Raw genomic sequence first — 13,798 nt, 5'->3', positions numbered from 1 at the left:
ATCGTGTTCGGGGGTCATAAAGGGTGTATAGCATATCGTAGCATATAAAGTATATTATAATGGTTGAGTGGCGTTATAAACTACATTTTATAAATTGTAAATGTTTTTCTTTTAATCTTAAACAGCTGGGATGTAAAATAGTTATCCAATTAGGACTTGGTGTGACAGTGTCAGATAACCCTCTGGCCTCTTGCAATCGGGTGATCTGACACTGACACACCGCGTCCTCATGGGATAACTATTACAAACAAATATGTATTGACTGACAACTGTCTTTGTAATTGACTTTATAGTTTATGGAACACAATGATTAATGGAACGAGATTATTCATTTTCTGACAATTCAAAAGTGTTGCCTGAATTTGTAATTTAATTTCCAGTTTCTTCAAAACGATGCATACTTCACACATAAAGAAACGTGTTATGATACACACAATAATTTTACTTTTGATGAAAATGTGGTAAATTTCGAGTAAAAATTAAATCTTTCTAAACGTTCTTTTTAGGCGGACAGATGTATTTTCATTTATAGACAATTTAATTAAACTGCTTTAACGATTTTTCATTCGAATTATTTTTGTTCTATTTGAGATAACAAAAATAACCCATCAAACAACATAGATTGATTGTATTTTGAAACAAATATGAAATGGCAATAAAAAAACAACAAACAAACAAAACAATTTGTTTTTAGATTAATCATTGAACAGGGATCTAAATCTAGATTATCAATCATTGACAGAGCCAAACAGTCATATATGCTCATTATTGAAGTAAATTAAACTGTCAGGAACACATGGTACAATAAAATATATACGGTCAAAATGTTGTCAACTTAGAGCAAATAAACCAAAATACTTTCTATTTGAAAAAGTGCAAGAATATTGGTCTTCGTGAACTTTAAATCAGAAAGTTAGTTTTCAATGGTAACTCCAAACTACTTGTAACAAGTACAAAATCAAATTGAGTTTGATTATTGAAACGTGTGACATGTAATTCCAAGCTGCAGAACTAACAGTATCATCAGTTGTGGTACATGTATTTGGTTCTTCTTCATCTGTTCTCTTCTGTCTTTCTGGGAACTTTTTTGGTATTTCTGTATACATATAATGCCATTTCATCTTAGTCGAATTAGATTCAAAACACTCTTCTGGCAAACGGACGTAGGACGAATGTAGCAAGAAATCATAAAACTCATCGGAACATCCGAACTCTCGTGTTTTATTGACAGAACATTGGATTGCAAAAATCCTACGACTGAAGAAAAAAAAAACATTGATAACATCGGTTTTGCATGATGTGAAAAAATACATAAAACGTAATATATATTTTAGCTATATGAATGACTGGATGCGATTAGAAATTCACATTTGCTTTGCACTGTGGTAAAGATAAAAAAATAATAAGCGTTATTTTTCATTTTCTTTTTGTATTTTGTATTTTATGTTTTAATTGGTTTTCAAAAATTTACTTTAATTAAAGATAAATGATAAAAAAAAGTACATACCTACAATACTGTTGCGTTTTCGTTCTATAACTTGTAGTGTTCGTCCATGCTACTGCATATTTAATGCAGGTATTGTCGACATAGTTAATTACACACTTTCTTTTTGAACCAAGACACCTTAATCCATCATCTAACACTGAAAAAAATAATTTTGAATTGATTTTCTTCATTAAAGAGTCACAAAGATGCCTTCGATTCGAGCGTCACGGATGAGTCTTTTGTAGACGAAACGTACATCTGGCGTAAATACAAAATGTTATCCTGGTATACATGATAAGTTTATTTTCATCATGGAAAAATCTCTTGCTTCTTGAAACAAGTTCAAAGCTGTCACTTTCATTGTTTTAAGAGGAATTCTTTCATATCGATATTGTAGCCTTGAAGAACACATACAAATGTATGTTTAATAATTACAATCATTCATTAACGGCAAGTAAATCTGACAAATATATCATCAATAGTTGTTCAATACCCAGATGTACAAATGTATACTGAAATACCTTACATAAAACTTAGTAAGAAATACGTTTAAATGTTGAAAAGAATTCTGATTGGTTCCCTAAAAATTTTGACGAATACACTGATAATGGGTGAACAAATTATTTCTCCGAGCAAAGAACCTACTGACACCAATGTTTCGCTAATGTACCAGTATTCAAAATAGTACGTTATATGAGGTCTTCAACTTACCATTTATATTTAAACAGGCGCCAATTATAAAAGTGTTGAAATGTCCGACGTGCCATTTATGCCGTTCCCAACCTATCTTCCCATCTGGACAATGGTTTGCCATATTGCTGACACATTCGAAAAGTTCGGTCATTATTCTGAGAAAAAGAAATACTGTCAAAAATTATTCAGTTATAACCATATTGAATACTCGATTTCCCTATAAACATTTCTGATGGGTATTAGGCAAAGGTTGAATTTCGAATTTGAATTTCGAATTTGAGGTGAGTCCCTACAGATAAAGTTACATGTATTTTGTTTTTACCTTCAATTTTTTCTTAATGGCCTCTATACAAATTGAGTTGCGTATAGTATGCCACCAGTGATGTTTCAATTGTAACGTTACCAAAGTTGGTACAACACATTTATGAATATAAACATTCCTGAAGTAGAAACTGTTGATTTTTTAAGCCCTGAAAGTATCTCAGAAGGTTGATTTTTTAGTTATCACATAAATAGTGTTAAAGATATAAATAAAACACAAATTATGGCAGTTGTATACATATTTATTAAATCTAGCTCAAATTTGGTCAAGTTTGCTGCACACATAAATAACAGAATTTGTAAAAACGAATTCAAAAAATTTGCTCCATTAATTTGTTTTTTATTTGACATGAGACGGTCAAAACAATTAGCTTTAAAAAAAACCATTATAGATCACCAGACTATTTTCTTTTAAAAAAAAACATTAAGTTACCCTGCCACAGTTACATGCATCAGCAGTAATTCTTCATACAATGCACATCTTTCAAAATTTGTCTAAAAAACATGAGAAAATTGTGACAAAATTAAAAACTTTTGAATCAGCGTTGACAAAATTCAAAGTTTTTCAATATATTTATATATAGATAATATATTAATAAATGTTTAAAATAAGTCGTGTACAGATTCGTATATTCATAAAAACACAAAACATAAGGTAAGTAGATAATGAAACATTATTATCATTGTTCTAACGTTTTCATCCTTCACGGGATTCATCAAGATATGTAACTAAGTAACGTGACCACGTGGTAGTGTGACGTTACGTTATTGTTGTGCATAAATTGCGTACTTCCTTTATGCATTTAGCTTAGCTTTGAATGTTTTAATAAAGCGCTTCTTTCTTTATATTTCCGGTAATTATGATTTTCTTGGAATAAATGACTGTCAAAATTATATGATGTAGCAAACACTCTATCGCAACAGCAATATACATTAAAGGTAGACATATTGCTGTTTTCTGAGTTAGGTTGATTCTCCTTTAAGCAATGTTGCTGATCATGAGCATCTCTATTTCAACTTTCTGCAAATGTGTGAACTTTGCCACTGTTGTGTTGGTCTTGTGGGAAAGTATACACAGCCTAAAATAATTAAAAACATTATTATTCTAACTATTTAAAATTGAATATTTATTTCAAGCTGTGTATTTATTTTCATGATTTTATTGAGTGGTAAACTCATTTAAGAAGGAAAGATACTAGTTGTTTTTTTTTCAAATTAACATGCCAGAAACGTTTTTAATTAACATATGAATCATTGTGTGTATTAAGTGATGACATTTGATTGACTTAATAAATAAAAATTCCTGGAAACAAAGAAACAATAACAGTCTGCTGCTTCTGACCATGAAAATTATATTCTGACAAGTAAGTATTTGCAAAAGTGTGTTTGAGCACATAAGAACCACCAAATATTCATCATATGACCAGTAATTGTAATTTTTGGGTGCAGACTGCGATAAATCTGAACAAGAAGTTTCATTGATTTTATTATTCAATTTTTGGTTCTGCTTTGTTGTGCTCAGTTAACTTATACTGATAATTCAAAGTACAAAAAAGGTGGTCGTAAGACAAAAAAAAAACAAATTATAATACCTCATCACTCTAGTGCTGCAGACAAACTTTAAGTTGGTCTGTTTAGAACAGTTCAATATTATCTGGGGAAAGTGTGACATAAATATTTGTCCTATGAGCAGACAGATGGACAACATGAATGCAATATAGCTAGGTCACTCTTAGAGTGGAAACAGGAGATCACATTCAACTTACAGTTTAATTTTCCGAATAAATTCTAGTTGTTTATTCTACAGTTATATAATAAATTGATAACGGGGTGCAAAATTAAAAAGCTAAATACAAGGTTAGGACTTTTATTTGACCACACTTGAAAACTGGGCCAAAAATGAAAAATCTAAATTTTTGCTTAGTTTCAGCATATCAAAGAACCTCAAAAATTTAAATTTTGTTAAACCAAAGTAAGTTTAATTTTGGACCATAGTGTGGATCAAAATTTTATTCAAGCCCCAATATAAAATCGAAACAAACAGTTAGATTCGGCAGATCAAAGAATCCAAATAATTTAATTCTTGATGAAATTCAACAGCTTGATTTTCGACCTTTTGGACCTCAACGTTGACCAATTTAAAAACAGGGCCCAAAATCCACGATTTTTATTTGCAGTTATATTTGGCATATCCAAGAATACATGTATTTAGTACTTTAATGTTGGACCCTTTGGACCTTGAAAAATAAAACAAGTAAGGGTCAACATCCAAAATCTAAATACAAGATTAGATTAACCAATAATAATTCAATGGTTCGAAGAAATCGAACACAGAATTATTTTAGATCAGTTTGACCTTAATGTAGACCAATTTAAAATTCTCATTAAATATTCATTAGAAGAGAACAATATATTGAGCACTTTAGTTACTAGTCAAAGTTCCTCAGTTTGGCCAGTATCTCAGAAACCAATTACCAATTTATATATATGGTGTATTGAATGAAAGTAAATTACAAACAGTTCTTTATCAATGTTTATAGTGCTACTTTTCACCTTAATTACGTTTAGAAATTGGCATTTTTGTGAGTTTGGTGAAAACAATCTTGCTCGGCATTTTGAGGCATTAAGATATAATTGGGAAGAAAACCGGAACTAGCCTGAATATAAGCATTCCAATTTCTATATATAATAGAAACATTAATAAATTCAGGAAGATTAGATCTTTCGAAAATTTGCATAAAATGAAGTGATGACTGGCTTAGCATGATTTGTATGTTTCGGAGTTTTCAAGATTAACCATCAGTTTTCTAACCAAGTCAAGTAAAAATATATTCCTAAAGGACTATTGTGTAAAAGTTTTTTTTTCTTAATCATAGAAGATTTTCAAACGTATCTCTGGAAAGACTCATTTTGGTATTTGAAGACTGATATGTTTTTACAATGGAGATCGTTTTCAACAATGACATAAAGATTCATTCATCGTACAAGTTACAAATAAATTAATTCATTTCTTTTTTAATTTGTTTGTTCATCAATAGACATAAGATTTTTGCTTCAACTTCCATATAGAAATGAAATCTATATTATACAGTAATATTAGATAATGAAACCAAAATCAATGTATGAGGTATACGTGTACATTTTTATCTGACTTAAATTATCAGGCCTACAGTGATCCTGAACCACAGCTTAAAGGAGTCAAACCTATCTTCATTAAAGAATCAGACTTCTTCGGCAACAAAACTCCGTCAAAAGAACTTTGGATACACAAGTAGAAATATAAAAGCACTTGAACATAAGATCAAACCACAGTTTGTAAGAGGCATACAACATGTAAAAAGAATAAAACAAATGTGGAGAATCTACCTAGACAGTGAGGAAGACAGAATGATGTTGCTTACAGGAGGTATCACATTAATAAGAAACAAGTCGGTACCTCTGTATTCCCATATCCCATATTACCAAAAAGATGAGTGGTTAACAACAACAGTAAGAGTTAAAAAACATCACACTATCAGCAGATGATGGTCAATTGACAGAGAATTCAGACAAAAAGCATAGATGTTTTTTGTCTTAAAACAGAGAAAGACTCAGGGTTGACAATATGGTTGCCCACTGCTGGACAGGAGACAAAATAGTCTCATGCAAAAAAATTGACAAACCACCTCCAAGGTGTTTTACAATAAGTAAATATACAGCAAGAATATATCACTTTGGTCAATTGAAAGATACTGACATGTTCTTGTGCAATAAATACTAACTGAAAAGACATAATATAAATAAATATAAATTACTGTTCAAATGAATGGAAATACAAACTATGCAATGAATATGGCCATAATCAAGATAATTGAATGCACTACATTTCTGAAAAAGAACATGGAAAAACATGCCGAAACAGAAGGAAAAGAGCAACAAAAAACAACAACAGTTGATGATGACGAAAATACAAAATATGAAGAAAGACAACAAACTGAAGTTCTAACAGAAAATGACAAAATAGAGGATAATGATGAACAACCTGAATTAAAAGATGGAGATGATGAAGACAATCTCACACACTCTATGTCATTAAACGAAAAAATAACATCAGGAAATGCCAAAAAGATAAAAAGAAGGCAAAAAGGTCTGCAAAAAAGTCTGCAAAAAAGTCTGCAAAAAAGGAAGGAAACAAAACTTCTAGTGATTCTTCTAAACGACAGGCATCAAAACCAGCAGAAGCAAATAGAGATTCTTCATCAACACAATCTGAAGCTTCAAAGTTTTTAACCCCCAACAATAAAACAAATGCAGCCAAGGAAAGAACAACACCTATTACCAATCATCCAGATGGGAAAAGACAATCAGAGCCTCTATAAATTATAGAACATTTTATATACAACAAACAAAAATGTATGTTTATATATCTTGTCTTTTGTATTCATGTGTGTGTGTATTGACTAATTATAGAAAGATAATTGAATGGAACAAAGATCCAAAAACAAATGTTACAAGAGTTAATATGAAAAAAAGAAAAGTAAAATTTTGCACATATATCTATGTTATAATACAATGTGTACAAAATTTACTTTTCTTTTTTTCCTATGTACTCTTGTTAGTAACATTAGCTTGAAGTTCATGTTAATGTTACTATTGACAGAAGTATTTTTGATAATACCAAAAACTAAAAAAGATAGAGATCAAAACAATTATGTTAGAAAAGTTAAACAGTCATTTTTCTATTTAAAACCTTTCTGGACGAAAACTTCTATTTAAAGTAGAAACACTCAAAAATATTTAATCTAAAGAAAAGATTTACCTACCTTAATATATCTTCTTAGTAAATCTTCACAGCATAAATCATATAATGTAACTGAAAATAGAGAAAAAGAAAATATTATGCAAAAATTAAATAAAAACTGTAAAAATGTTATGAAAAACAAAATATCAAAAACAAGCATTACTTCACGAGAGCTTCATAGATTTGAAATTATTATCGCATTACTAACTGAGAAAATTAAAGACAGTGTTATATTTTTTTTCAGTCAAAACCATTCATTTGTTTTAGTTTGTACAAAGCAAAAAAATGTGTGATTTTGTAATTTCATTAATAGTTCTATGTATACGTTGTGTGTTGTATATTTTAAAAGAGGGATGAAAGATACCAGAGGGATAGTTAAACTCATAAATCGAAAATAAACTGACGACGCCATGGCTAAAATTAAAAAGACAAATAGACAAACAATAGTACATATGACACAACATAGAAAACTAAAGAATAAGCAACACGAACCCCATCAAAAACAAGGGGTTATCTTAGGTGCTCCGGAAGGGTAAGCAGATCCTGCTCCACATGTGGCACCTGTCGTGTTGCTCATGTTATAACACATCCGGTAAATAGTCTAATTTGGTAGTATTTGTGTATGAGTATGTATTTTATGTTTCAAAATTAACATTTCAATATTGGACAAAACACAATTCTAAACCAAAAACACAATTATTAGTGAAACCAGACTATAACAATACCAATTACAATTAAAAACCAATTGTTCAGAGAACCATTGATGGTCTTTCCACCAGTTAAGACCTTTTTTATATAAAAATATTAAAATTTGGTTTTAAATGTCAATTTTAACGCCAAATGACAGCTTATTGAACGCTTATTAAAAAAATATATGGTTTCTATAAAAAAAAATATATAGAAAAGGGAGATAATCTTTTACTTCCGGTTTAAAAAGTTTACTTCTGGTATTGTTTGATAGTTTACTTGACACTGATTCCAAAAATATATGGTTCTATATACTTTTACATTGATTTAGTACAAAAAATAGCTACTTCCGGTTTACAAAAGGTCACTTCCGGTTGTGTTTTTTAAGGTCACATTGCTTACTACTTAATGCAAAAAGTCCCATGACTTTATCATGTGTACATATGAGGTAAAAGCAAAGGTCAAAATCTAGAACGTTTAATTAGCATATGACCTTGAGCTCAATTTCAAGGTTATAAACCAAGGACCTCAAATCAAAAGACTCTAGTCCTCTACTTTATATTGTTAATGAGTTATATTACCATACGTATGATATTAGATATAAAAAGAGGGAAAACTCGCGTCAAATGTCTACGTACCCTTTCGACTAAAATTTATGTGTTACGACATGTCGCGACTAACAATTGTGTGAAAATATTTTGTCGATATCTTGTATGATTTCTGAAAATAAGAGATAACAAGCCAAAATCAAAATTTTAATCATGACCTTGACCTTTGACCTTGACCTCATTTTCATTTTTTTGGACCAAGGACCTCAAATCAAAAGACCCTAGGCCTCTACCACTTATGGTTTTCCAGTTAAAAATGCATATCACTTATATAAAATATAAAAGGGGAAATAACTCTCATATGGAGTCTCCGGATAGCTTCGGTCAAAATGAATCAAATCATCCTGAGGATATAACGAGCAATTTGGTAAAATAAATTTGTCGGTTTCTTTTACGGTTGCGAAGATTAAGCGATAACAAGAAAAACAGTGTTCGGGGAGATAACTCTTATATGAGAAAGTATTCGGTTTAGCAGGATCAGTTTCAAAAGCGCATAAACTGTTCGATATCATATTTCATTTATCTAAGCGACATCTTGCGAAACAAAAAAACAGCGAAGGAAAAAAAATTAGGCGGAAGAAAAAAAAAAATAATAATCAGAAGAAAACCAATAGGTCTTTCCACGGAAAAGTGGAAAGACCTAACTAGAATTGCTATTGCGAGCAATAGCGGATGTCACCCTGGTCCGCCAATTGCCACTAAACAGCAGCCGTTTTGATAAGTCCAAAGTATAAAGTCATGTCTAGATATGCCAGTCAACCTTTGTTTTAAATTTTATTGAATTTTCAGCATTTTGAAGTTTTTGAAATATTTTCTGTTTCCAAGGTAATGGCCGCCATTTATAAAAGTCTAAATTCATACCGCTGCTGCATAGTGTGCTCCCCATAATAATATACCATCAGATAACATTTAGTGTCTGTAGAATTAATTTAACACTTATGTTCTGGAATATTCCATGAAAATTCTCACCCCTCAAATTATGTCAGGGGAACCCCCAGCTGAAATAAAAAATGTTCCATGTTACAGTGGACATGGGTCTCTGTAGGAGAAATAAAGTTTACTCTAAAAACGGGACTCAAAGTTAAAGTATGCTCACAAATTAAACATAATATAAAAAATTACCCACTTTTGATTAAAACATGCTAAATAACCTGCACATTTGACAGCAAATGTTAAGGACTTCGAGATAAACAAAAGAGATTGAGATTTTATCAATGTATAAAAAAATCAGAAATGTTTTAAAATATTTTTTATTCAAGAAACTCACTTCAATACATCCCTAGAAAACGTTCTAACTATAAATTAGATCTGTCTTGTTATTGTAGCCAGCATAGGAGTACCAATATTAATTAATAACAAACTAGACTATAAATTAATAGATGAGTATAAAGATTTAGAAGGTCGAATAATCATGATAAATATCGAATTTGAAAGTACCAAAAAGCAGCATCCATACAATTACAGTCTGTATCAACTGAAACAGGAGGCCCGGGGTATTGGAAAATTAATAACGGTATTCTCGATGAGGAAGAATATAAAGGCAAAGTAAATAAAATTATACAAAAGCATAGTAATAAGATAGAAAAATAAAGTAGAAATAGATCCTCGACTTCTATGGGACTCCTTCAATTGGAAATAAAGGAATACAGTATTAAATATAGTAAAAGTAAAAGTAAAGCAAAACATTGGAAAATTAAACATATAATTTAGAAGTACAACTGAAAATATTATATGAAAAATCAATAAATGAGGAAAACGAGTTTATAAAGAATACAATATCCACTTTAGAGAAGGGCTAGAAAACCAATATGAAAACAAAGCTAAAGAGCTCAAATAAGATCAAAACAAGAGTGGGTAGAAAAAAAAAAAATAACGGTCTTGAAAATATAAATAAACGAAAAGAAAATACTTAAATTGAGAAACAATAAAGGGGTTATAGCAACAGATCAAGATAAATATTTAAGCTTGAAAGATATTTTTATGCTAATCTATACGAAAATAAACATAAACCGGATAAAGATGGTCAAAAATACATTACAAGATCAAAACGTAATTACAAATTGTCAGAAGAAAAGAGTAAGTCTTGTGACGGAAACGCAACGTTAGAAGAATTAACTATTGCAGTCAATAATCTAAAAATAAACAAAAGTCCCGGAATGGACGGGATATGTATAAACTTTTATAAAAAAAATTTGGAACTTCTTTGAACACTACTTGCCAAAAAAAATAATTTTAGAATTGAAAATAAACATTACTATAATAATTGCTATTTACGCAAAGACAAAATTTACTGAATCAAATTTATAAGAAAAAATGATCCTTTGGAACTTGCGAGTTATAGACCGATATCATTATTAAAAAGTGATTACAAAATACTCTCATACACTTTAGCTTTAAGAAAAAACAAATCTTAAATTCAATCATTAATGCTGATGAAACAGGATCCATAAAGAACAGATTTATAGGTTTTAATTTACGCCAAATGCAAGATGTAATGGATTTACGCAGATAAGTCTTATAAAAAAGGAGCAATTTTATTCATAGATATTTCGAAAGCTTTCAACACATTAGAATAGAATGTTATGTATCATACGTTGGAATATTTTTGTTTTAATAAACCCTTCATAAATTGGATAAAACCTTATATACAAATATAAATAGTTCTATATCTAATAGCCAGTGGATTACATTGAAGGTAAAATAAAAAAAATAAAAACTGTTTATACCACAAAATTACCTTACAAATTTAGCATGTTAGGCATTAAAGAGCTTACCTACCCTTTTAAAAGTGCTATTGTTGGCACTTTGCATGGCAATGAGCAACTCGTGCCAATAATGTACGTATGTCAATTCACTTGCTGTTTAAGAATAAGCCTAAGAAGAAAGACACTAAGCATGGAAGGAAGTCTTTACACATGTTTACTTTTGTGTTTGGTCTTTAAATGTATATGAATGAAAATCTAAAAAGGAAATGCATGATATTTATATTAGAAACATAATACATTGTCAATGATAATATAAACATGAAACTTCTTATTCCTACCTGCACCAACTGGAATAGAAAGAAACTAAACTTGTCATCCATATTTGCTGTTGGTGTCTGTATATCTCTTTAAACTTTATCAGTGCTGTTGGTCGGCTGGAATGTTGACTTGCATCTCATTTATTGACGTCTCTAATATATCCATATATTATCTATATGCTTTTGAGTGAAAACTGAAATCTGTACAAGATGAGAAGTCTCTCTGGTATTTGTAAATCTGCATAACAGGCTTGCTAACGATGATTCTCCGAAACTGTCTTCTAACATTTCAAAATGCAAGGATGCATAGTATTGGAAACTCCCACAAAGATAATTATTTTTGAATGAACATTGTTGTGACATGTAATATCAGTTGGTACCGTTATTTGTTCTTTGACTATATAAGATATCTTATTGCACATGTATATCACTATAATAAAAAATGACAACTGTGACATTCTGAAATAATTTGCTTTACGTTACTTCTATTTTGGAGAAGTCATACCAGGAGAGAGAATGCTCAAGGTAGCACAGTAGTATTTCCTGGCCCACAGAAATGGTGATAACCTTTTTCAGAATTTCCACCACTTTATAACTCTACTTACTTAGGTAAATGAATTACTTTCATTCCTCAGTTTGGGAAAGTATTTTCAGCAGATACTGTAAATTTTGTCCAATCACACTGTTCAGATACATTGACTTCATTGGGGTACACAAAAGAGTGTAAATACTACCGTTCAACCTCTAAAAGATGTCCCATGCAGTTATGATATCTTTAAGGGTCTTCAAGGAGAAAAGTATCAGTACAAATATTGTTTTATGGAACCAGATTACATGTTTGATTTTACTACGATTAACTATGATTACTTTTGTCAAGTTAAAACATTAATATATCTTTGAAGATTGAACGTTTTTCTACTTTTAGTTTTGATTTGTGTATGCATTACTATGGAAAATTAATTTTAAGAATCAGGAACGGTAATGTTATGCAAACCCGAAAATATTTATATTTGGTGGTTGTAAAGTTAAGGACAATCATTCAACTGTTTTAGCAATAAAGGATTTAGTTATTTTTCAAACGTTCATCAAAAATAAGGAATAAGATTATTGCTATCGTTTAGTTTAAACAATATTTATTCAAAAAGTGCATGAAATATAAATATACAATATAAATACAGGGATTCGGAAACAAGAAAAACTTATATAAATCCGTCTTGCTATCGTTTGAAGTAAAAAGTATCGTCCAATATAAAAAAAAAAGATGTGGTATGATTGCCAATGAGACAACTATCCACAAAAAGCCAAAATGACACAGATATTAACAACTATAGGTCACCGTAACACCTTCAACAATGAGCAAAGCCCATACCGCATAGTCAGCTATAATAGGCCCCGATAAGACAATGTAAAACAATTCAAACGAGATAACTAACGGCCTTATTTATGTAAAAAAAATAAACGAAAAACAAATATGTAACACATAAACAAACGACAACCACTGAATTACAGGCTCCTGACTTGGGACAGGCACATACATAATTAATGTGGCGGGGTTAAACATGTTAGCGGGATCACAACCCTCCCCCTAACCTGGGACAGTGATATAACAGTACAACATAAGAACGAACTATAAAAATCAGTTGAAAAAGGCTTAACTCATCAGATGGACACAAATACAAGTAGACCGGATATGCCGTCAGAAAAAGGTTATCTTAATTGATAGTCAAGCTGAATGAATAACTAAACGACCCTAATAAATTCAAATAAAGAGAAAATGTTCTTACCTTGTTTCACACAATGCGATATAAGAAGTACTTAATAAAATGTGAGAATCAAAAGGAAAAAAATTATAGAATGGAGGAATGTAAACGCCATTCGCTGCACTATTGTTTCTACAGTAAGCGAAAACGGCAGGCGGGAAGTAACATGTTTCATTCAAAGTCAGTAATGCACCATATAGATCTGCAAAATAATAATTCAAGAAGATTGTTTACTATTGACTAATACATATTTTTGACAGATTGCTGAACAAATTCAAGCTATTCATATTCATGATATTTGAAACAATTGTTTTATGTTATAATCTAACAATAAGGATAAAAAATTCACTTGATAAATAGTTAAGGAAAAATATACAAAGACAAAACAAATACATTCCTTTTTTAAAAAATTATATTCAGTTGTATTCTCATTTGTAAAAA

At 30.3% G+C, this 13,798-nt stretch overlaps 1 protein-coding gene across 1 annotated transcript; it reads right to left on the bottom strand.

Annotated features, from left to right (window-relative positions):
- Window positions 1-717: 717 nt before the first annotated feature.
- On the bottom strand, window positions 718-13,542 carry LOC139526147 (uncharacterized). Its single transcript, XM_071321282.1, has 4 exons — window positions 13,382-13,542; window positions 2,198-2,334; window positions 1,508-1,643; window positions 718-1,257 (listed from the first exon to the last, which is right to left on the bottom strand). Exons 2-4 carry the CDS (start codon window positions 2,328-2,330, stop codon window positions 921-923), a joined length of 606 nt encoding a protein of 201 aa, XP_071177383.1. The 5' UTR covers window positions 2,331-2,334; window positions 13,382-13,542; the 3' UTR covers window positions 718-920.
- Between the last annotated feature and the right edge of the window lie 256 nt (window positions 13,543-13,798).

Source organism: Mytilus edulis, chromosome 6, assembly GCF_963676685.1.
Source record: "Mytilus edulis chromosome 6, xbMytEdul2.2, whole genome shotgun sequence".
Taxonomy (NCBI): Eukaryota; Metazoa; Mollusca; class Bivalvia; order Mytilida; family Mytilidae; genus Mytilus; species Mytilus edulis.
Note: the sequence above shows the minus strand (reverse complement) of the source record. Positions and strands in the feature narration are given on the sequence as shown.

Coding starts and splice junctions, on each gene's coding strand:
- LOC139526147 (XM_071321282.1), bottom strand. CDS start 2,330: ATGACCGAACTTTTCGAATGTGTCAGCAATATGGCAAACCATTGTCCA. Junction 1,644..2,197: donor CGCCTGTTTAAATATAAATG/GTAAGTTGAAGA, acceptor TATTTTTTTCAG/TGTTAGATGATGGATTAAGG. Junction 1,258..1,507: donor AAAACGCAACAGTATTGTAG/GTATGTACTTTT, acceptor TTTTTTCTTCAG/TCGTAGGATTTTTGCAATCC.